The 25,246-nt window shown below is 42.8% G+C and overlaps 1 protein-coding gene across 4 annotated transcripts in view; it reads left to right on the forward strand.

The window, feature by feature from the left end:
* Positions 1–5,793: 5,793 nt before the first annotated feature.
* Positions 5,794–25,246, forward strand: part of nostrin (nitric oxide synthase trafficking) — a 48,159-nt gene continuing 28,706 nt past the window's right edge. The window contains exons 1-3 of one of the 4 annotated variants that reach the window (XM_063052364.1): positions 5,794–6,111; positions 9,799–9,884; positions 21,726–21,809. In XM_063052364.1, coding sequence (XP_062908434.1) covers positions 6,055–6,111; positions 9,799–9,884; positions 21,726–21,809 — 227 coding nt within the window. In that variant the 5' untranslated portion in view covers positions 5,794–6,054. Of the gene's footprint in view, positions 6,112–9,798; positions 9,885–14,486; positions 14,585–21,725; positions 21,810–25,246 lie in introns of those variants that run through there. The other 3 variants (XM_063052365.1, XM_063052363.1, XM_063052366.1) reach the window with 3 other exon arrangements.

The raw sequence follows: 25,246 nt of genomic DNA on the forward strand, positions 1-25,246 counted from the left end.
GTAGATGTAGAAAGGATGTTTCCCATGGTGGGAGAGTCTAGGACAAGAGGACACAGCCTCAGAGTAGAAGGGTGCCCTTTCAAAACAGAGAAGCGAAGAAATTTCTTTAGCCAAAGGGTGGTGAATTTGTGGAATGTGTTGCCACATGCAGCTGTGGAGACCAGCTCGTTGGGTGTATTTTAGGCAGAGAGTGATAAATTCTTAATTGGACACAGCATCAAAGGTTACGGGGAGAAGGCCAGGAGCTGGGGTCGAGGAAGAGAGAAGAAGAAGGATCAGCCATGATTGAATGGTAGAGCAGACTCGATGGGCCAGACGGCCTAACTCTGCTCCTATGTCTTATGGTCCTATGGTCTAAGGCAGGTGTATGGGGTTGAGTGGGATCTGGGATCAGCCCTGATTGAATGGCGGAGCAGACTCGATAGGCTAAATGGCATAATTCTGCTCCTATGTTTAATGGTCTTATGACCTATCCAAGCCCTTCTCAGATGACATAATTGAAATCAGCACAAAGCAGTCTGGAATGTGTGTACATTAGTTTCATTTTTACTTTTAATGAGACATGCACATATGACATATTCTGTGATGACGTAGGCCATGAACATAATTTTACATCTAACCCGAAATGAATTATTTCAACAACAAAGTGCTTAATCAGAAAATATATTTATAATACCGTATTACCCAAACATCAATGAAATGTTAAATAGACAACACAGGCCCTTAACTGGCCCATTCAATACATAAGAAATTAGGATCTCTCGGAAAATCTGCAGATGCTGGAAATCCAAGCAACACACACCAAATGCTGGAGGAACAGCAGGCCAGGCAGCATCTATGGAAAAGAGTATAGTTGACGTTTCAGTCCGAGACCCGTCATCAGGACTGGAGAAAAAAAATTTGCAGTTACTTTTGCACCTATGAGGAATTTCTCTACACACCTGCTCCTCAAGTTCCTGCTGTCTGTTGGGGGTGTATATAACGCAGCCCTGCTAGAGGAACCCTCCACTTCTTGCTCCCCAGTTCCACTCATATGGCCTCACTGGACAATACTCCGAGGATGTCATCTCAACACTTCGTTGTTGGTGCCTCTCTTATCAAAAAGGTAAAACTCTCTCCTCACTTACTTGTACCTCTGTCACACCTGTAGCATCTGCATCCCAGAACGCTCAGCTGTCAGTCCTTCACTTACCTCAGCCATGTTTCTGTTAGGGCTCTAATGCCCTGGTCCCCAAAGCCAATCCGAACTCTGAGTTCATCTGCTTTCCCTGCCAATCCTTATGCATTGAAATAAGGGCCGTTTAACCAGGTATTTCTTTCTCTCCTTTACTGTGCCCCTGCCAATCCTGATTACTAAATGTTCTTTTTGCAGGCTACTGCTTTGGCCCATGTCTTACTCCTGCTCAGGGTCCCAACGCCTCTACAAATCTATTTTAAATCCTCCCGTGTAGCACTAGTAAACTTCCCTGCAAGGAGAGTATCCTCTCTGCAGTTGAAGTGCAACATGTTCCTCATGTACAGGCCGCACCCCCTACCCCAGAAAAGATCCTAATGGCCTAAGAACTTGACGGAAGAAATGTCATTGATAAAACAATTGGAGATGGTTGTGTGTAGGATAATGCCCTGAAGAACACCTGAAGGCTATTAACTGCAGCACTCTTGTTTGCAACCAATGTCACGGCTCTTTATGAGGGGATCCAACAATGTTCTTGTCATGGTCCGGATCGGGGTCCCTTTAAATTTACTTTGTTTATGTTACGATCCGGACCGTTGACTCCCTGTTTCCCTTTGGTTCCCTGTTTTCCTGTGTCCCTCGGGCTTGGTGATTGGAGGCAATTTACTCTTGGTTGAACCGGCAGTTTAGAGTCTCTGGCATTCAGCCGTTCAGTGCGAGAGCATTTGTAAAGTCACCAAGGGTACTGCGAGCCAATGTCATCTGGCCGGAGCAAGCCTAGTCTCCTCCCGGAGCGAGTGCCAGCAAGCCGCCTTCCCTTGTCGGTACAGATCAATCGAAGTTAACCCGCTGTGGTGAGTCAAGAGCTCGCCGTGGCTTGGAGCGTACTTGAGCCCAGTTATAGTTATGTCCATCGTTGTGTGGTCTCCGTATCCATGTCCTGCATCTAAAAGGGGTCCCGGCCCTGTACCCTGGAAGGGTCCTGACCCTGTGTCAGGAAGACTCCCGACTCCGTCCTGTGTCCTAAGAGGATTGCCGGCTCTATGTTTTATGTCCTGTGTCCGTGTCTGCCCCGTGATTAAGAAGAGTTCCTGGCTCCAGCAGCACCCAAGTACCAAGACAAGTCCTGGCCCTAGCGGTCCGTGATTCCGAGTCCTAGACCAGACCCCTTGTCCCAGACTAGTCGTAGTCCTGAGTCCTTGTCCAGAATGCTATTCCTGCTTCTGCTTTGCTCTCCTTGTAATGAGCAATTAACTCAATTAAGTTAACCTCACAAGATGTGTCTTGCATTTGGGTCCACCCTTGCTCCCAACACCCCTTAGTGTGACAGTTCTGTTGCAGAAGAAAAGGTGCAATCCAATTTCTACGATTCAGGAAAAGCCTCTTCCCCACTGCCACCTGATTTCTGAATGGACACTGAACCCATCAACAAGACCTCACTACTTTTTTATTTATGTTTTTGCACTACTTATTTAATTTAACTTTTTTAATAATTACTGTAATTTGCAGTTTTTATTATTATGCATTGCAATGTACCGCTAGTGCATATCGACAAATGTCACGCAATATGCCAGTGATTCTGAAACTGATAATCAAATCTGCCCCCACTGCACATTTCTGGAGTGCCTAAGGCACACTCACATTAATCTCCAGGGCAATATAACATCTAGTGGGATCTGCATGATAAATTGCGAGTTTATATCAGAAGTTGGCACCCAAAGTTCCCCAGAACCAAGTTTCTAGAATGGAAGCAGTTTACTTCATTATTGTTGGTGTGTTAGGAAACTAAACATTCCTTTTTATCACATCATAATAATGTAACATTTAGGCATGGGTTTAAAATATGGACAGAATTACTCAGAATATAAAGTGAATTTGGGCTGGCAGGATATAACAATATAACCATATAACAATTACAGCACGGAAACAGGCCATCTCAGCCCTTCTAGTCCGTGCTGAGCTCTCATTCTCACCTAGTCCCACTGACCTGCACTCAGCCCATAACCCTCCATTCCTTTCCTGTCCATATAGCTGTCCAAATTAACTTTAAATGACAACATCGGACCTGCCTCTACCACTTCTGCTGGAAGCTCGTTCCACACAGCCACCGCTCTCTGAGTAAAGAAGTTCCCCCTCATGTTACCCCTAAACTTTTGCCCTTTAACTCTCAACTCATGTCCTCTTGTTTGAATCTCCCCCACTCTCAATGGAAAAAGTCTAACCACATCAACTCTATCTATCCCCCTCATAATTTTAAATACCTCTATCAAGTCTCCCCTCAACCTTCCACACTCCAAAGAATAAAGACCCAACTTGTTCAACCTTTCTCTGTAACTTAGGAGATGAAACCCAGGTAACATTCTAGTAAGTCTTCTCTGTACTCTCTCAATTTTGTTGACATCTTTCCTATAATTCGGTGAACAGAACTGTACACAATACTCCAAATTTGGCCTTACCAGTGCCTTGTACAATTTCAACATTACATCCTAACTCCTATACTCAATTCCCTGATTTATAAAGGCCAGCATACCAAAAGCTTTCTTCACCACCTTATCCACATGAGATTCCACCTTCAGGGAACTATGCACCATTATTCTTAGATCCTTCTGTCCTACTGCATTCTTCAATGCCCTACCATTTACCATGTATGTGCAATGGAGATACATCTCTACCAAAGTAGCTGTAAGGTGCTTATTAGCTGCACTCGCTTGCAGAGCACCCTTGGGCAAGTTATAGCACCTACTTAACCCTTCCCCCTCCTGATCAGGGCCATGGGAAGCCATGGGAGCAGGTGGTGGATGGTCGTATGAGCAGCTGGTGCATATCACAAGTCCTGGTTATGCAACCACTGATGCCAGGCAGACAATCTCTGAAGAGTATTGATAATGGCTGGGGTCATCTGTCTTGTAAAGAAGAAGGCAAGGGCAAACCACCTCCATAGAAAATTTGCCAAGAACAGTGATGGTCATGGAAAGACCAGGATCACCAATGTCATATGACAAATGAAAGTGAAGTATGAGGGCTTACACACTGGAAATTATCAGCAGGTACTTTCAGATTGTCACCTTTAGATCAAGTATTGAGTTACTTTGCATTACTTATCCTGTGTACCTTTGATCTGATTGCTGAATAAAAGCAATAAGTTTCAGCTCTACAGTAAGCATGTACTTCAGAGTCAGAATCAGGGTTAATATCACTGGCATATGCCATGAAATTTATTAACTTTGTGGCAGCAGTACACTGCAATACATGGTAATATAGGGGGAAACTGCAAATTGCAGCAAGTATATAAGAGTGTGTGTGTGTGTGTGTGTATCAAATACCTAAATAAGTAATGCAAAAACATATATTAGTAGAGTAGTGAGGTAGTTTTCATGGTTTCAATGTCCATTCCGAAATCTGATGGCAGAGGGGAAGAAGCTGTTCCTGAATCATTGAGTGGGTGCCTTCAGGCTTCTGTACCTCCTCCCTGATGGTAACAATGAGAAGAGAATGTACTTGTATTTATATCTGTCTCTTGACCTCACCATCTACCTCGTTAGGACCTCGCACCTTATTATCTACCTTGTACTACCTTAATTGTTCAGTGTATTTGCCTTGTTATACTTCCATTGAGCTTTCTGAACAACATGCAGTACAAGCCTTCCACTGTATTTCAGTACATGTGACAAGAACAATAAATATCACCCAGTTGCATGTGTTGAAACATATCAGCTCCTGCCTGAGAAGTGACTTGGATCCGCTCCAATTTGCCTGCTGGAGCAACATGTCCACAGGAGATGCCATCTCACTGGCTTTTCATTCAACAGAAAATCTGGACAGCAAAGATGCATACATGAGGATTCTCTTTATTGATTACAGTTTGGCATTTAATACCATCATCCCCTTGAAATTAATCGATAAGCTCCAAGACTTTGGCCTCAATACCTCCTTGTGCAATTGGAACCTTGATTTCCTCACTAGCAGACCCCATTCAGTTTGGATTGGCAACAACATCTCCTCCACAATCTCCATCAGCACAGGTGCACCACAGGGCTGTGTGCTTAGCCCCTGCTCTACACTCTACTCACTTTACACCCCTGACTGTGTGGCTGAGCACAGCTCCAACACCAGATACAAGTTTGCCCATGACACCACTGTTGTGGGCCATATCAAAGGTGGAGGAGAATCAGTTTACAGCAGGAAGATTGAAAATTCCTTTACTGATCCTATCACAGTTACTATTCTATAGATTTGCTGAGTATGCCTATAGGAAAATGAATCTCAGGGTTGTATATGGTGACACATATGTACTTTGATAATAAATTTTACTTCGAACTTTGGATTACAATTCCAGATCCATTATAATGGGGTGGACGCCCTTTTATAAACAATTGCAATCTGACAGGCTATAAGAACTAGTGAAACTTTTATCACCTATTTCACATTAAACTCCTCCAAGGTTATTTCATGCTAACGTGTCAAATAACTGGCTTAGGTCCCGATCCACGCCACGCAACGTTTTTGTTTGCATCCCTAGACCTATATATAAGACATAATGCGGTAAAATACTGCTCTAACGCATTCATTGGATGACTGATGAATACAATGGAAAAGCTTCAATCCACACGTATTTTTTTTTAATCACGGAAACGTTGGAATGGAGAATAATTTAGGTTTATTTTACTAAGCTACCTTCTAATATGCAAAGGCGCCGAATTGTGACCCAATTTTCCACAACTCGGCAGCCAGCCACCAGGAACAGGAATTGCTCTCTGTATTTTCCTGGTAGTCGCAGCGAGAGGGCATTAGGACCCAAGGGCTACTCTTTAACTTGCGGCGACTTTATCAGATGACTGCTCAAAGTGCAAGTGTAAACTCGCGAGCACTATTTTTCCCTAATGCGTGTGAATCTAGTGAAAAAAGTCAAAATGAAAGACCCAGTGGGTGGATGCACAGTAAGAAAATGTTTTCTTTTTTGTCCAATCTTCTTGCTAATATATTGGAAGTTGAATAATTTAAATGTTTCGTTATTCTTACGTAAACAGATGTGGGAAAAAACTTTGCTTTCACTTTAGATTTCCAAATACAAATATTAAAAATGTTGAAGTTTTTGCCGAGATTTTATGACCGTGGGGTGGTTTGTGTAATTACGAATATGTCAGTGCTTTGCGTAAACTGTTTTTAACGTTGTGTGCAGGTATAAAATAATTGATATTCCAGCATCTGCAGATTTTCTCTTGTTTGTGGTATATTAAGTGAGTTTGTCAAGTCCACTTGATTAAACGTTGTATCCAGTGGAAGATTAGCTTGAGAGCCGACCGAAGCTAAATTAATAAACTTATTTGGAAGACTTTAGATATCAAACCAGGAAGTGAGAAACCAGCAAATTGTATACCAGTCGGTTTAATATATTTTCTAAGAGGGTTATTGTAATTTAATCTCGATGAGTCTGTCTTCGAGCATGTATAAACTGAACGAAGGAAGTCTGTATTGATTTATAAAGAGTAGGTCATGTTGATTCATCGAGCCAGAATTTTAAGCAGATTGTAAATATGTTGAGGGTGTGGCCCTGGATGTTCCCTGCATGGAATTCGAGAAGGCTTTTATTTAAGATTATAGGTGATTGCTAGCAAAAATTCAAAGTATTGGCAAAAAACGGCAACCAGTGACCTGGTCATTTGTAAAGAAGAAGGGAATCAAAGTGGGATTATGGTAGTTTATATTTAAGAAAGAGTAGGTTAAGGAAGGGGGCAATATTATGGCAGATGAAGTACAACGTGGGAACAATGAATAAAATCATTTCTGAAAACAAAAATTTTAAAAAATTAGTAAGGTCATAGAGAAGTACAGCACAGAAACAGGGTCTTTGGCCCATCTAGTCCAAGCTAAACCATTTAAACTGCCTACTCCCATTATCCTGCACGGAGACCATAGCCCTCCATACCCCAACCATCCATGTACCTATCCAAACTTCTCGTAAACTTTGAAATCGACCTCACATGCACCACTTATGCCGGCTGCCCATTCCACACTCTCACAACCCTCTGTGTGAAGAAGTTTCCCCTCATGTTCCCCTTAAACATTTCACCTTTCACCCTTAACCCATGACACCTGGTTGTAGTCCCACCCATCCTCAGTGGAAAAAGCCTGCTTCTATTAACCCTATCTATACCCTCAAATTTTAGGTACCTCTATCAAATCTCCTGTCAATCTTCTACGTTCTGAGGAATACAGTCCTAACCTATTCAATCTTTCCTTATAAACTCAGGTCCTCGAGACCTGGCAATGTTCTTGTAAATTTTCTCTGTACCCTTTCAACCTTATTTACATCTTTCCTGTAGGTAGCAGAGCAAAACTGCACACAATACTCCAAATTAGATCTCACCAATGTCTTGTATGTAATGTCCCATCTGCTGTAGTCAGTACACTGATTTCTGAAAGCCACAGTGCCAAAGGCTTTCTTTATGACACATTCTACCTGTGACACCACTCTCAATGGATTGTGGATCTGTATTCCCTGATCCCTTTGTTCTACCGCACTCCTCAATGCCCTACTGTTGACTGTGTAAGTCCTACCCTAGTTGGCCCTACCAAAGTGCAACACCTCGCACTTATCTGCGTTAAATTCTTTCTGCTATTTTTCTGAGGATAGTCAGAAACTGGTGCAGCAGCAAGTTACCAAATGCAGTTTCAAAGAAATTCAAAAGAAACAGCCGCCCAAATCCCATTTCTTAAATTCAGTAGAACCTCCTACACAAGAATTTTTTTTAAAATTGTGGATTAAAGGCTTACACAAAATGCTGGAGGAACTCAGCAGGTCAGGCAGCATCTAAGGAAAAGAGTAAAGATGTTGGCTGAGGGTCCTGGTGAAGGCTGTTGGCCAGAAACATCAACACTTTATTCCTCTCCACCGATACTGCCTGACCTTCAGAGTTATTTCCAGCATTTTGTGTCTTGGTCAAACTATTAAAGCTGGTTCTGTCAACTAGAAATGTGATTTATTGAAGTGCTTTAAATTGCAGAATAATTGATCAGGTATCATGGTAGTTTTTTGCACTGATGGGACAGTATTTAAAGAGAAAAAAAATATTTTAGGTAAAGGAAACTCAATAATAGAGGAAAGTAACATTTTAAAATGAGAACCGAGCCATTCAGGAATGAAACTGGGTTGCACTTCTTCAAGCAAGATATAATGGAAAAAATTTACTCCCTCTCATAAAGGGTTTTTGTGATGGATTGGTTGAAAACATCAAGAATGACTACTTGCATTTTATTTACGAGACACTGTACACTCCCAGAAAGGCTATAGGTCCTAGGAGCAAAATTAGGCCATTTGGCTCATCGAGTCTTCTGTCTTCTCCCCATAACCTATGACTCTCTGATTGATCAAGAAGCTGTCAACCCCCACCTAAAATATACCAGTAACTTGGCCTGCCCACCACCTGTGGCAAAGAATTCTACAGATTTAAATTGGATACAATAGGGTATTTTAAGAGACTCCTGGGTAGGTACATGGAGCTTAGAAAAATAGAGGGCTTATGGGTAACCTGAGGTAATTTCTAAAGTAAGTACATGTTCGGCACAGCATTGTGGGTTGAAGGGCCTGTATTGTGCTGTAGGTTTTCTGTATTTCTGGATTCACCACCCTATGGCTCTGGGATTCCCAACCTGGTGTCCATTAACCCCTCAGTTAATGGTGAGTCTCCATGACATAAAAAAGTTTGGGAACCCCTGCTCTGATTAACTGAAGACTTTTTTCTCATCTCTGTTCTAAATGGACTTCTCTCAATTCTGAGACTGTGCCCTCTTGTCCTAGACTCCCCCACTATAGGAAATATCCTCTCCACATACTGCCTAGCCAGACTTTCAATATTCAATATGTTTCAATGAGATCCCCCCGCCGCCCCCATTCTTCTAAACTCCAGTGTGCACTGGCCGAGAGCCATCAAATGCTCCTCATACATTAACCTTTTTATTCCAAGGTTCACTCTCCTGAACCTCCTCTGGACTCTTTCCAATGCTGGCAACAGATTTCATATTAGTAATGTATGTCAAGGGATTTGCACAAAAAGCGATTAAATGGAATTGAAGGACAGGTTCTTTAATTCAAAAGAGAATTGAGGAGTTCATCATAAACACAAGAGATTCTGCAGATGCTGGAAATCCAGAGCAACATGCACAAAATGCTGGAGGAACTCAGCAGGTCAGGCAGCATCTGTGGAAATGAATAAATAGTTCTGCTCGCCTGGCTTCACCTATCATCTTCTAGCGGTCCTCCTACCTCCACCCCCCACCTTTTTTTAAATTCTGGCATCTTCCCCTTCCTTTCCAGACCTCAGCCTGAAAAGTCAACTGTTCCTTCATTTCCATGGATGCTGACTTATTTGTGTAGGTTACTGCGGAGTTGAATCTTCTGTCCTATGTCCCAGTGACTATGCAGTAAAGAGATACTATGAAAAAAAAAGTGATGTAAATTCAGCATATGATGGGCCTATTTCTGCACTGTACGATTCTAATTCAAATTGCTTTTGTATGCTGCTCATTTTTTTCAAATGTTAGATAAATATATTAAATAATGAGTATGAATAATATGTTACTTTTTTAAAAAAAGTGTCCATTAACTGTTTTGTGATTGTTTTCAGTATAATAGAATATATCAGCATATCAAAAAGTTTGCCAAACATGGTGACAATTACTGCAAAGACCTGGTTTATGTCCTTCAGCAGAGGTACAATATGTATAGCCTTTATATTTAACTGCATAAAATCTGTAATGGTATTATAGAAGAATAATCTACTGTTATGTTTCCAATTTGATTATTGAAAGGAAGCTTTATTCCGCACATTAGTGATCCACTTTACCGCTAGACAGCAGGTATCCTTGTAATGTTGATTCAGTTTTTCTTTAATGGAAAATATAATTGCATCAAAGGCAGTAAGATGCAGAACATAAAATATAGAACGTAGACCAGTACAGGACATTCAGTTCATGATATGTGCCAACCCTTCAATGCACTCTAAGATTAATCTAGCCCTTCCCTTCATTTTCTTTCATCCACCTAACAGTCTCTTAAAGGCCACTCGTATATCTCTACCATCAAACCTGGCAGTGCTTTGATGCACCTAACCACTCTGTCTTTTAAAAAAAAACCTGCCTCTGACATTCCCCCCCCTCCCTTTTTACTTTCTTCCCAACCCTTAATTGTTATCAATCCACCCTCTTATACGAACCATGTCCAACCTGGGAAAACAACTGTGGATGTCCACTCCTCCTATGTCCATACACCTTCTTGACCACGCTGCCAATTTGCATTGCGGCTTTGGGATATCTATGGATGTGGACCCCAAGATTCCTCTTCCTCTTCTAAGTTGAAAGTAAATTTTATTACCGAAGTACCTATATGTCACCGTATACAAGCCGGAGATTCATTTTCCTGCGGGCATACTCAGCAAATCTATAGAAAGTCTAACTGTAACAGAATCAATGAAAGATTACTCAGAGTGGAGAAGACAACAGAATGTGCAAATAACGAGAACATGAGATAGTGTCTTAAAAGTCAGATTATTGGTTGTGGGAACACTTCAACAATAGGGCAAGTGGCTGTAGTTAACCCCTTTTATCCAAGAGCCTGATGATTGAGGGGCAGCAACTGTTCTTGAACCTGGTGGTGCAAGTCCTGAGGTTCTTGTACCCTCTTCCTGATGGCAGCAGCGAGAAGAGAGCATGGCCTGGGTGGTGGGGATCTCTGATAACTGATGCTGCTTTCCCATGACAGTGTTTCGTGTAGATGTAGTCAATGGTTGGGAGGGCTCTGCCCACAACGTACTGGACTAAATCCAATACCTTTTGTAGGATTTTCCATTCAAAGGCTTTGTGTTCTCATATCAGACTGTGATGGTTTCCATACCAGTCAATATACTCTCCACCACACATCTATCAAAGTTTCTCTCTCGAAGCACCACTAAGATTCGTCAGGTATTCCAGTGGGTGTTACAAAGAGTACTATACAGTTACTTTTTCACACATATTGAATCTTCTAACATAATTTCATTTATAATTATTACTGGTTCATTCTAATGATATTCTTCAATAAATGCAGTATATTCATTATGAAGAAGCAAATAGTGATTTAACAGATAGTTAATTAAAACAAGTATTTGTTCTTGCAGAATTGTTTAATGCAGTAATATTTTCAGTGCAATATTTAATATTTGTACTAAATAAAACCAAATAACAATTTCAAAAATAGAACATAAAGAATGAAAAAGTTAATCTCAGGAAAAAGTGGTGAATTTTAAACCCACAATATCTTCATAGCATGGGTTTATCAAGCTATGATATTCCACCTGACTGTTAATACAACTGCGATTCAGTTTGCTGTGAAATTGAAGGAACCTTTCTGTTAGTGCATGTTAATGGTATATTTTCCTGTGGCTGAAATGCTTTGCCTGTTAGAAAATTCATTTGGTGACAGGAAGACTTGCCCTTCTCTGGCATCAGGAGTCAGGATGTCTATAAGTATTTTTAAAGTGAGGTTGCTGCAATAGATGGAGAACTATGTTTCCCTGAAATGTCCTTCCGGTTTTCCGCCACCTGAAATGTTTGTTTTAGTTTAGTTCCAATTCGTTTGAAACTTTTGCTATCAATGTTTTCCAATACTGCAAAATTAATATCATAAATGATTCTCTTCGGTGTAATTTATGTGGTGAACTGGTTGTCAGTTCTCATTGTTCTGAGTATTATCGTTTTGTGAAGCAGAGCTTTGACATCAGAGAGTATCCATGCTATGTTTATTAATGCCAATAACCTATGATCCACTGGTAATGAATTGGTATAGGAAATCTGTCTCCGAGTCCTTCCGTCTGCTTAGGGAAGTGATAAACTTCCGATGCTCCAAAGGCTGCCATTTCTGACGATTGTGCAATGAGTTAACCCACAGTGTGCCATGAGCTTTGCATTAGTGAGCGTGGGACGTGGAAGGTGACACGGTAGTGCAGTGGGTAGCACAACACCTCACAGTAACACCGACCCAGATTCAGTTCCCGCTGCTGCCTGCGAGGAGTTTGTCCGTTCTCCCTGTGAGCGTGTGAGTTTCCTCCGGGTGCTCCGGTTTCCTCCCACAGTCCAGAAACGTACTGGTTGGTAGGTTAATTGGTCACTGTAAATTGTCCCATGATTAGGCTAGGATTAAATCTGGGGATTGCTGGGTGGTGCAGCTCGAAGGGCCGAAAGGGCCTATTCTGCACTGTGTGTCAATAAAATAAACAAAATTGTGAACTGAAGCTCCACAAATGGTCTGAAATTAGATTGATTGATTGATTGATTATTTATTTATTTATTTATTTATTGAGATAGTGTACTTCCAGCCCTTCGATTCATGCTGCCCAGCAACCCTCTGATTTAACCCTAACCTGATCAATGGACAATTTACAATGGCTATTTAACCTAACAACTAGTACATCTTTGGACTGTGTGAGGAAACTGGAGCACCCAGAAGAAACCCACACAGTCATGTGGGAGAGCGTACAAACTCTTTACAGGCAGTGGCGGGAATCGAACCCGGGTCGCTGGTACTGCAAAGCATTGTGCTAACCACTATGCTACTGCACTGCCCTCTGGTTACTTTTTAAAGCTTCATGGTAAATGTGTTGTATTTTGAGAGCTAGGTTATGCACAACTAATTTTATTTAATTTTTTAACGGACATTGAAGCAGGAAATGGAGGATGATTATTGGATGATTCCAGAGTGAATACTCAAAGATTGATAAACCCCAGAAGATAACATCGATAACTAAAATTGAAACATGCAGATGGATTCTGATGGAACTCTTCTGATAAAGGGAAACTACTCTGATCTTAGCTAAAGGTTCTCAGTCAACAAATTGGTGAGACCTAATTTCGAGTATTGTGTGAAGTCTTCGTCACCTACCTACAGGAAAGATGTAAATCAAGTCAAAAGAGTACATAGGAAATGTACAAGGATGTTGCCATGTCTGGAGGACCTGAGTTATAAGGAAAGATTGAATAGGTTAGGACGGTATTCTTCAGAACAAAGAAGATTGAGAGCAGATTTGATAGAGGTATACAAAATTATGAAGGGTATAGATAGGGTAAGTGCAAGCAGACTTTTTCTTCTGAGATTGGTTGGGACAACAACTAGAGATCATAGGTTAAGGGTGAAAGGTGAAACGTGTAAGAGGAACATGAGGGGAAACTTTAGTTAGAGGGTCATGAGAGTGTGGAATGAGCTGCCAGCACAAGTGGTGCATGCGAGCTCAATTTCAACGTATAAGAAAAGTTTGGATTGGTACATTGATGGTAGGGGTATGGAGGGCTGTGGTCCTGGTACAGGTCGAGACTAGATGGGCCAAATGTCCTATTTGTTTCTCTGCTGTATTTTTCTATGACTCTAACATTGCCTCATTCCATTGCCAGCATCATTAATGAATGAGACTGCATATTTGATCTTGCTGAGGAGAAAATTCTTCAGTCTGGCACCGATTTGACTTAGAATTTTGTTCTGTTCGTCCACACATAGTCAGTGTGGACAAGTAGGGTATGGACCAAATGGGACAACCTTGGATGGGCATCTTGGTTGTCATGGACTAGTTGGGCTGAAAGGTTTGTTCCTGTGCCAGGACTCTAGTTCAAGCTAATATTAAAACAATACTTATCAACACTGAACCAGAAATTTGAGAATTCGCATTCCGATGCTGGGCAGAGAGCTTCTACTCTGGATCAATCCAAATCAAAATTTGCGAAGCTGTCTTTGCCAAGTATGGCCATGGCTCGCCTTTTCCTGTCAGAGCAACAAGAGACCAGCATATCAGAATCGGGTTTAATATTACCGACGTACGTTGTGAAATTTGTTATGCAGCATCAGTACATTGCAATACATTATAATAACATCTGTAAATTACAGTAGGGAGTGTATGTATAAAGTTTGATTAAGTTAGTACAAAAAGAGAAAAATTTAGTGAGGATATATTCATGGTTGAATATCAAGGATACTTGGAAGAATTGATTCAGAACACTTCTCTCTAGTAATAGCAATCTAGAATGGAGAGGGAGATTGGACCAACCTTCCTAAAGTGTACAGGATGCCCAGACCTGAGTGACCCTGAGCCACATTGTCAAAATTGATTCATTCCACAGGGTTGTAATATTTGCATAATCCTCAGCAGACTCTCGTTAAGGTCTGCTAGCTTTGGGCTGCATTCAATTGCCAGATTGAAAGATTGTGCGCTGTTATTAATTTTAAAAGCAATTCAAGGAAGAAAAGACTTACAACTTTTCAAAACTTAAATACATATCCCCACAGTTTGCCTGTAAAATGGAGAATGAACTTCAGTAATGTAACTGGAATGGTGTGAAGATCTTCACCGGCTGTGAGGACTAGTCCTCATTGAGGGATCAGAAGTGGAAAAGGTGAGCAATTTCAGCTTCCTGGGTGTCGTCTCTTACCGTCCATCCTGAGGCCAACATGTCGATGTATTTAGAAAGAAGGCATGACAGCAGCTATATTTTTTTTTGAGGAGATTTGGTATGTCACCAAGGACACTCGCAAATTTTCACAGATGTACTGTGGGGAGCATTCTAACTGGCTGCCCCACTGTCTGGTGTGGGGGGCCAGAGGCTACTGCACAGGATCAAAAGAAGCTGCAGAAAGTTGTGAAATCTGTCGGCTCCACCATGGCCACCAGCCTCCATAGCATCCAAGGCATCTTTAAGGAGTAATGCTTCAAAAAGGTGTTGTCCATCAGCAAGAACCCCCCCCCCCCCGCCACTCACCCAGGACTTGCCCTCTTCTCAGTGCTAATGTTGGGAAGGAGGCCCAGGAGCCCGAAGGCACGCGCTGAATGATTCAGGAACAGTTTTTTCTGCCATCAGATTTCTGAATGGACATTGAACCCATGAACACCACCTCACTACTTTTTTGGCACTAAGTATTTATGTACAGTTTTATTATTATGTATTTCATTGTACTGCTGCCACAAAACAACAAACAACGTTTGCCGGTGATAGGAAATCTGATTCTGATTTGGCTAGATGACTGAACTGTTCATTTTGTGCTGTTACAACAATCAGTGGCTTGCTCTACTAGTAAGAACTTGTCAGAAGGTTCTTCTCCCACACAAATAACAGCCTGTATGAGTTTGCTTAATCATCTCCTCCTTCCGACTCACACTCCAGAAAGGCTCCGAACATCAGGAGAATCCCTGGCGTGAATCATCCTTCAATTGTGAGTCTTGCAGTTATTTAGTGAACTGGCAAGTTCTTATGAACAAAAAGTCAGGTTTAAAGTCAATTTCATTCCTGTGTTTTCTGCTCAGCTACCCACCGTTTGCCCAGGAGATACTCTTTAGAGTCATAGAAAAGTACAGCTCAGAAATAGGCTCTTCAGTCCATCTAGTTCATGCCGAATTATTTAACTTGCCTACTCCCGTTGAGTTGCACTGGGACCACAGCCCTCCATAACCCTACTATCCGTGTACCCAGCTAAACTTCCCTTAAACCTTGAAGTCGAGCTCGCACGGACCACTTGTGATGGCAACTCATTCCACACTCTCGCCCTTTCCATTGCTCTCATGCAATGACTTAAAAAAAAAACAGATAGCCAGACACATTGGGATGGGACACAACCTGTAGATCTGCTCAGGTAAAGGGAGGATGAATGGAGTCCTGACAAAGGGTTTCGACCAAAATATCGACTGTTTACTCTGTTCCATAGATGCTGCCTGGACTGCTGAGTTCTTGTAGCATTTTGTGTGCGTTGCTTGGATTTCCAGCATCTGCAGATTTCCTCTTGTCAGTATCGGATGATATTGACTTTGCACTGAGGTTGAAAGATGACAAAACTTGAAGGAGTTTGCGGTTTAAAACAATGGATGCTAACCCAGCTTTGCATCCATATGGGCAAGTAAAGAAGTCTCTTAGAATGTGCTGCTTCTGCCCATTCTCGCCCATATCGCCAGGCCCAGCGCCAACAAGGAAGGCTTCTCCCGCTACAGAGAAAATGTTCCTAATCAATTCTCCTAAGTATCCTTTGATGTCGATGACACCTTGTCACTAACCTCTCTATCTTCCTGCACTTCAGCTCAAAGTTATTTAAGATTTAATCCACCAGGGTGGTGCCATCTCTAAACTTGTAGATAGAGCAGCATCTGGCCATGCAGTTACAAGTGTATAGGGCAGGGGTCCTCAACTTGGAGTCTGCGGACCCTTTGCGTGAAGGTATTGGTCCATGGCATTAAAAAGGTTATAGGGAGTAAAGTAGAGGATTGAGGACACAGCATTGTGGGGTAGCAGCCTGGAGAGGAATCTGGAATAGTATGTGTCGGACATGTGAGAGTGAGTATATCTTTTTTAAAAACTGTATTGTGGTTTAATTTTTGCTACATTATTGTATCAGCCACTGCTCTTAGTTGCAAGTTGACGATCTTCAATAGCATTTTGTTGGTGAGTCTGACCTTGATAAATTCAAGCTTATTGTCACAGACATACTGCATGTAACCATCCAGGCTACTCTAGCTTCTTGCTGCTGCCATCGGGAAGGAGGTACAGGGACCTTAAACCTCTAAAACTAATCTTTTCAAAATTAGCCCTTTGTAGCAGATGCACAGTACATTGTAAGACAAGGACCAACACAAGTTAACATAATCTTAACATTAACATAAATTCTCGCTGCTGTCATCAGGAAGGTGGTACAGGAGCCTCAGGATTCACACCACCAGTTTCAGGAACAGTTATTTTACGCCTCAACCATCAGGCTCTTGAGCTAGAGGGGATAACTTCCCTCAACTTCATTTGCCCCGTCATTGAAATGTTCCCACAACCTATGGACTCACTTTCAAGAACCCTTCATCTCAAGTTCTTGCTCTCTCTCTCTCTCTCTCTCTCTCTCTCTCTCTCTCGCTCTCTCGCTCTCTCGCTCTCTCTTTCTATTTCCACAGTTTGTGGACTTTTGTACACTGTATGCTCAAGTTGATGTGGTCTTTCATTGATTCTGTTATGGTTATTATTCGATTATAGATTGATTGGATATACCTGCAAGAAAATGAATCTCAGGATTGTATATGGTGTCATTATATGTACTTTGATGATAAAATTTACTTTACTTTGAACATAACTTCCATGTGTGCAAAATAAACGTGACAGTACTAGTGCAAGATTGAGGGAGAGATTTTAAAAAAACATAGTTCGAGGTAGTGTTAAAGATTTTCAGATTGGTTGAAAAATTTGACAGCACTGTGGAAGGAGTCACTGCTGAACTTTGAGGTGTGGGTCTTGGCGCTGCTGTACCACCGAACTGGTGGCAGCATCAGGAGGAGGGCATGGCCCGATGGCAGGGGTGCATGATGACGGATACCACCTTCCTGATCAGCTCTCGTAGATGTCCTTGAGTGTGGGGAGATGGAACTGACTGAGCTCACAACTTTCTGTAACAAGGCAGCACCACTGCTTCCTTCGAAGTTTGCAAAGATTTGGCATGACATCTAAAACTTCCATAGATGTGTGCTGGAAAGTGTATTGACTGGCTGCATCACAGCCTGGTATGGAAACACCAATACCCTTGAAGGGAAGATCTACAGAACGTAGTGGATATGGCCGAGTCCATCACTGGTAATACCCTGCGCACCTGAACAGAGTGTTGTTGCAGGGAAGCAGCGTCCGTCATCAGGGACCACCACCATGTATATGAATAGTATCAGCATTCTCGCCGCTGCTATCAGGAGTGAAGATACAGGAGCCTCAGGGCCCACACCACCAGGTTCAGGTTCATGACAGTTATTGCTCCTCAATCATCAGGCTCTTGGACCAGAGGGGATAACTTCACTTACGCCATTACTGAACTGTTCCCACAACCTATGGACTCACTACCAAGCAACACACATCAAAGTTGCTGGTGAACGCAGCAGGCCAGGCAGCATCTCTAGGAAGAGGTGCAGTCGACGTTTCTGTGTCCAGTGCTCCCGATGTGGCCTTCTATATATTGGCGAGACCCGACGCAGACTGGGAGATCGTTTTGCTGAACACCTACGCTCTGTCCACCAGAGAAAGCAGGATCTCCCAGTGGCCACACATTTTAATTCCACGTGCCATTCCCATTCTGATATGTCTATCCACGGCCTCCTCTACTGTAAAGATGAAGCCACACTCAGGTTGGAGGAACAACACCTTATATTCCGTCTGGGTAGCCTCCAACCTGATGGCATGAACATTGACTTCTCAAACTTCCGCTAATGCCCCACCTCCCCCTCGTACCCCATCGGTTATTTATTTATATACACACATTCTTTCTCTCTCTCTCCTTTTTCTCCCTCTGTCCCTCTCACTATACCCCTTGCCCATCCTCTGGACTTCTCCCCTCCCCCTTTCTTTCTCCCTGGGCCTCCTGTCCCATGATCCTCTCATATCCCTTTTGCCAATCACCTGTCCAGCTCTTGGCTCCATCCCTCCCCCTCCTGTCTTCTGCTATCATTTTGGATCTCCTCCTCCCCCTCCCACTTCCAAATCTCTTACTAGCTCTTCTTTCAGTTAGTCCTGACGAAGGGTCTCGGCCCGAAACGTCGACTGCACCTCTTCCTAGAGATGCTGCCTGGCCTGCTGCGTTCACCAGCAACTTTGATGTATGTTGCTTGCATTTCCAGTGTCTGCAGAATTCCTTGTGTTTGCGTTTTTAGACTCACTACCGAGGACTCTTCATCTCACGTTCTTGATATTTATTGCTTTTTTTTTCCTTTTGAGAATGTGGCACATTTCTAGGATCGGTAACAAGATGACTTTCAGGATGGTCTTCGTGTTTTTGTTGGATAATTATCTCTTTCTATATTCTCCTCCCTCTCCTAAGTTAACTCCTCCACTTGCTGTGCTGGATTCTCTGCAGTGTGTAATCAGGCAGAGAGAAATTAATGATAGCTTTTCTCGATACTTGCAGAGTACAAATATTGGGCTTGTAACGTAATTAATATAGGGATGGACGATCCTGTCAGATGTGACTGTTTTAATAATCTTGACAACTAACTGGAGGCACAAGATCTGTGTGGCTGCTGGCTGCACCCACCCTAGCAGTCACCTATTCACCAAATTCCCATCAGGAAGGTTTTTTTAAAAAAGTCCATCACCACCAGGATTACAGGCTTCTTTCCTGCAGCTAACCAGCTTCTCAACAGAACTCAGTCACGTGTAATACTCTAACTGGTCTGCTGTTAAATGGTCTTTCCTGTTCTTCTTCTGTTGATAATTATTGAGTCTAATCATATGTTAAAAGTAAATTTTATTATCAAAGTATATAAATGTCACCACATTCATTTTCCTGTGGGCATACTCAATAAATCTATAGAATAGAAACTATAACAGAATCAATGAAAGATCAACCAGAATGCAGAAGGCAACAAACTGCAAATGCAAATATAAATAAATAGCATTAAATAACGAGAACACGAGGTAGCAAGATAGGCCTTAAAGTGAGATCATTGGTTGTAGGGACATTTTGATGATTGGGCAAGTGAGTGTAGCTATCCCCTTTTGTTCAAGAGCCTGATGGTTGAGGGGTAGTAACTGTTCTTGGACCTTGTATTGCAAGTCCTGAGGCTCTTGCACCTTCTACCTGCTGGCAACAGTGAGAAAAGAGTATGGCCTGGGTGATGGGGATCTCTGTTGACGGATGCTGCTTTCCTATAACAGTGTTTCATGTAGATGTGCTAATTGGCTGGGAGGGCTTTACCCGTGATGTACTGAGCCAATCACTACCTTTTACAAGATTTTCCATTCAAAGGCACATGTGCTTATTTATGTGCTTGATTATTATTGTTTGCACATGTGACCATTCTGCTAATTGTTGATTGCTCATGGCTTGTTAGTACTATTGCCTTAAGAAGGGTGGGAGGCAGCAGAAAGGAAACTATAGACCTGTTAGCCTGACATCAGTGGTTGGGAAATTGTTGGAATCGATTGTTAGGGATGAGATTATGGAGTACCTGGAGGCACATGACAAGATAGGCCAAAGCCAGCATGGTTTCCTGAAAGGAAAATCCTGCCTGATAAACCTACTGCGATTCTTTGAGGAAATTACAAGCAGGGTAGACAAAGGAGATGCAGCAGACGTGGTGTACTCGGATTTTCAGAAGACCCTTGATGAGGTGCTGCACATGAGGCTGCTTAGCAAGGTAAGAGCCCATGGAATTACAGGGAGGTTACTAGCATATTTGGAGCATTGGCTGATCAGCAGAAAACAGAGAGTGGGAATAAAGGGATCCTATTCTGGCTGGCTGCCAGTTACCAGTGGAGTTCCACAGGGGTCCGTGTTGGGACCGCTGTTTTTTTTACGATGTATGGCAATGATTTGGACTCCGGTATTAATGGATTTGTGGCTAAATCTGCCGATGATACAAAGATAGGTGGAGGAGTGGGTAGTGTTGAGGAAACAGAGCCTGCAGAGAGATTTAGTTTAGGGGAATGGGCAAAGAAGTGGCAAATGAAATACAGTGTCAGAAAATGTATGGTCATGCATTTTGGTGGAAGAAATAAATGGGCAGACAATTCAAGTTGCAGAGATGCAAAGGGACTTGGAAGCCTTTGTGCAAGATATCCTAAAGGTTAACCTCCAAATTGAGTCCGTTGTGAAGAAGGCAAATGCAATGTTGGCATTCATTTTTAGAAGTGTAGAATATAAGAGCAGGGATGTGATGTTGAGGATCTACAAGGCACTCGTGAGACCTGGAGTATGGTGTGCAGTTTTGGACTCCTTATTTTAGAAAGGATATACTTGAAGAGGGTTCAGAGAAGATTCACGAGAATGATTCCAGGAATGAAAGGGTTACCGTATGAGGAATGTCTGGCAGCTCTTGGGCTGTATTCCCTGGAGTTCAGAAAAATGAGGGGGGATCTCATAGAAACATTCCAAATGTTAAAAGGCCTGAACAGATTAGATATGGCAAAGTTATTTCCCACGGTAGGGGGTTCCAGGACAAGAGGTCACGACTTCAGGATTGAAGGACGTGCTTTTAGAACTGAGATGCGGAGAAATGACTTTAGTCAGAGGGTGGTAAATCTATGGAATTTGTTGCCATGAGTGGCTCTGGATGCCAAATCATTGGGTGTATTTAAGGCAGAGGTAGGTTCTTGATTACCCAGGGCATCAAAGGGTATGGGGTGAAGGCAGGGGAGTGGGGATGACCGGAAGAATTGGATCAGCCCATGATTGAATGGCGGAGCAGACTTGATGGGCTGAATGGTCTACTTCTGTTCCTGTATCTTATGGTCTTGTAGTGAATTGTTGGTTGCTATTGTGCTGTCCGTCATGGTATTGTCCTGTTGTTTCATGTTCAACATCAAACCACAATCGATTCTGGTATGTTCCACATACTGGCAATAAAATAATTCTGATTCATCCTACAGGGGGTTGTTTCAAAGCAAAATCAAACGATTGTGCAGCATTAAAAACTGAATAGTGTTTCAAAACTATGTGTTGGCCTTAAAAAAAAAAGGCAGGATTAGCTTGCATTGACATTTATCAACCATTTTGACGTGCTGTAAATTACATTATAGTTTCTTATGTCTGTTTTAGGATTGAACTGGAAAAGGTGTATGCCAAAGGACTCAACAGGCTAGCTAACAAAGTTACGAAAGCATCCAAAGACATAATTAAAAAGTAAGATATTTATTTGAAAGTTTCAGCTTATTTTTACAAAAATAGCAACTAGAAGCTATTGTTCCCTGTTTGCCTCTTGCATCTGCCCCTCCCCAATTCACTAAAATGCTGCTGACTTTTACCTTAACTTTCAGTTTCTAGGCCCTATATCCCTTGATTTCTTTAATATCCAAAAATCTATCCATCTCCTTCTTGGATAAGCTAAGTAATTGTGTCTCTATCGCTCTCTGGGACAGAGAATTCCAAAGATTCAGTCTTCACTACGTGAAGAAATTTCTCCCAATCTCAACCAGAATTCCCTCTAAATTTATTACAATCAAAAATAACAGCTTATCGCTACCATCAAGGAAGAGGGACAGGAACTTGGAGGCACAACTCAACAGTTCAGGAACAGCTTCTTCCTCGCTGCCGTCAGATTTCTGAATGAACATTGAACCCACGAACACTACCTCGCTACTTCTTTATTTTCTATTTTTGCACTACGTTTAATTTAACTATTTAATATGTTTACATACTGTAATTTGTTTTTTTTCTATTATTCCGTATTGCATTATCCTGCTGCAGCAGAGGCAACAAATTTCACGACATATGCCGGTGAAAATAAATTTGATTCTGATTTGAACGTAATTATTGCTTAATTCTAGTTTATGTACTGGAAGATTGTCCTACGCCTGGTATTGAAATTGTAATTAAGAAATCTGGTTTTTTTTTTGGCTAAAGATTCTTTCTGTAAAGTGTCAGGTTTGAGTTGGAAATCCCAAGAACTTCAGATGCTGGTAACTGCAATTCAAAACAGAAAATGCCTGCAACTGTCAGCTGGTCCTGCACTGTGTGGAATGAGAGAGTTATTGTTTCAGGTCAAAGATCCTTCATCAAAATTGGGAAAACAAGTTGGATTTAGTGTACAGAAAAGCTGGGGTTGTGTTGAGAGATGGTTAGGATAATGGGAATATCTGTGATTTTTCTGAGGCTAAGACTGGCCAGAAACGAAGGGTATCAGATTGATTTTTGGCTTGTGTGTGCTACTTTTCCTCCGCTCGGTCGACAACCGCATCGGTGCTGCTCCCTGCACCCATTTCAAGCTCATCGACTTCATCAACTTTGCCTCCTACTTCCACCCTGCCCTCAAATTTACCTGGTCCGTTTCCAACACATCCCTCTCCTTTCTTGATCTCTCTGTCTCTATCCTATCTACTGATGTCTACTATAAACTCACAGACTCTCACAGCTACCTGGACTATACCTCTTCCTGCACTGTTAGTTGTAAAAATGCCATCCCCTTCTCTCAATTTCTCCGTCTCTGGCACATCTGCTCTCAGGTTGAGGCTTTGCATTCCAGAACGAAGGAGATGTCCTCCTTTTTCCCTCCTTCCACCATCAACGCTGCCCTCAACCGCATCCTTTCTATTTCATGCACATCTGCCCTCACACCATCCTCCCACCACCCCAACAGGGATAGGATTCCTCTACAATTTAATGTCAGAGAGACATATACAATATACATCCTGAAAAGAGAGGAACCATCCACAAAAACAGAGGAGTGCCCCAAAGAATGAACGACAGTTAAATGTTAGAACCCCAAAGCCCCCCCGCCGGCTCCCCCCTCCCACGCATAAGCGGCAGCGAACAACAATCCCCCCCCCCCACCAACAAAACAAAAGCACCGGCAGCATCACCGAGCACTCAGGCGTGAGCAAAGCAACAGCAAAGACAACAGCCTTCCAGTTACCCCAAAGACTTCGCGTTTCACCCGGTATTCAACATACTGCAGGTTCTCTCTCTCCCTAATAAGGCGGGAAGAGGTGTCTCCATTTTCCCAGCAAGCAGGGAGACATAACAAACAACTCGCTGGTTTACGATGTTAAAAGCATGTTACATCGCTTTCTTTTGAGCTCTGTGCCTGAAGATCGCAAAGATCCCAGGTCTCCAGGCACACAGCTGCAGATATTTCGACTCCCCTGGCGACACACGGGTCTCCTGTCATGACACCGACCCTCGATCCGCCCCTCTCCAGAGCCAGACTCTTAGGCCGAGCCTTTGGCGTTCTGAACAACGGCCAGTTATGGACCCCTGAGAGTGGGTCCCATTCCCACAAAGAACCGAAGTCAGTGTGTAACTCCAGGTCAGGGTCTTCAAAAGAACCCTGAAAGGGAAAAATAGAGATATTAAAGAAGGAAAAAGAGCTCTTTCTGAAGATGCAAGCAAAGGAGTTGCCACTAATCCTCCTAAGCTCCACCTTCTTTTCCTCACCTACCACAAAACAAGTCTCTGCATCCAGCACATAACCCTCCGAAATATCCACCATCTCCAACAGGATCCCACCACGAAACACATCCCCTCCCACCCCCCCCCACTTTCTGCTTTCCACAGGGATCACTCCCCAAGTGACTCCCTTGTCCATTTGTCCCTCCCCACTGATCTCCCTCTCCCTCCTGGCACTTATCTTTGCAAACACAACAAGTGCTACACCTGACCCATGCCTCCTCCCTCACTGCCATTCCGGGCCCCAAGCTGTCCTTCCAGGTGAGGCGACACTTCACCTGTGGGTCTGTTGGGGTCATCTACTTTATCCGGTGCTCCTGTTGTGGCCTCCTGTGTATCGACGTAGATTGGGAGACCACTTCGCCGAGCAACTGCACTCCATCCATCAGAAAAAGTGGGATCTCCCAGTAGCCACCCATTTTAATTTCACTTCCCATTCTGACATCAATCCATGGCCTCCTCTACTGTCACAATGAGGCCATAGGTTGGAGGAGCATTCTGTCTGGGTTGCCTCCAACCTGATGTTATAGAATTCAATATTGAGTCAGAAGTCTACAACCAGCCAGATGTAAGAAAGTTTGCCGCCTCTACATCTTCAAGTTTGCTTTGGAGCTGGTTGTAACAGTGCAGGAGGCCACAGACCAGTGGTCTGAGTGGGAGTGTGATGGAAAAGTTGATATTTCTGTTGTCTGCCACTTGAGATCACCCCTGTGGAACAAGTGCAGATACTCTGCAAAACATTCACTCATTCCATACTTTAATTTCTTCAATGTACAGTACTGTGCGAAAGTCAGAGTCATAGGAAAGTACAGCACAGACCAGGCCATTTGGCCCATCTAGTCCATGCCAAAACCATTTAAGCTGCCTACTTCCATTGACCATAGCCCTCCATCTCCCTACCATCCATGTATCTATTCAAACTTCGATTAAGTATTGAAATCGAGCTTGCATGCACCACTTGTGCTGGCAGCTTGTTCCATACTCTCACTACCCTCTGAGTGAGAAGCTTCCTCTCACGTTCTTCTTAAACTTTCACCTTTCACCCTTAACCCTTGAGCTCCAGTTGTAGTCCCACCCAACCCCAGTGGAAAGGAAGAAAAGAGAAATCTGCAGATGCTGGAAATCCAAGCAACACACACAGCATGCTAGAGGAACTCAGCAGGCCAGGCAGCTTC

This window comes from Mobula hypostoma, chromosome 6 (genome assembly GCF_963921235.1).
Source record: "Mobula hypostoma chromosome 6, sMobHyp1.1, whole genome shotgun sequence".
NCBI lineage: Eukaryota > Metazoa > Chordata > Chondrichthyes > Myliobatiformes > Myliobatidae > Mobula > Mobula hypostoma.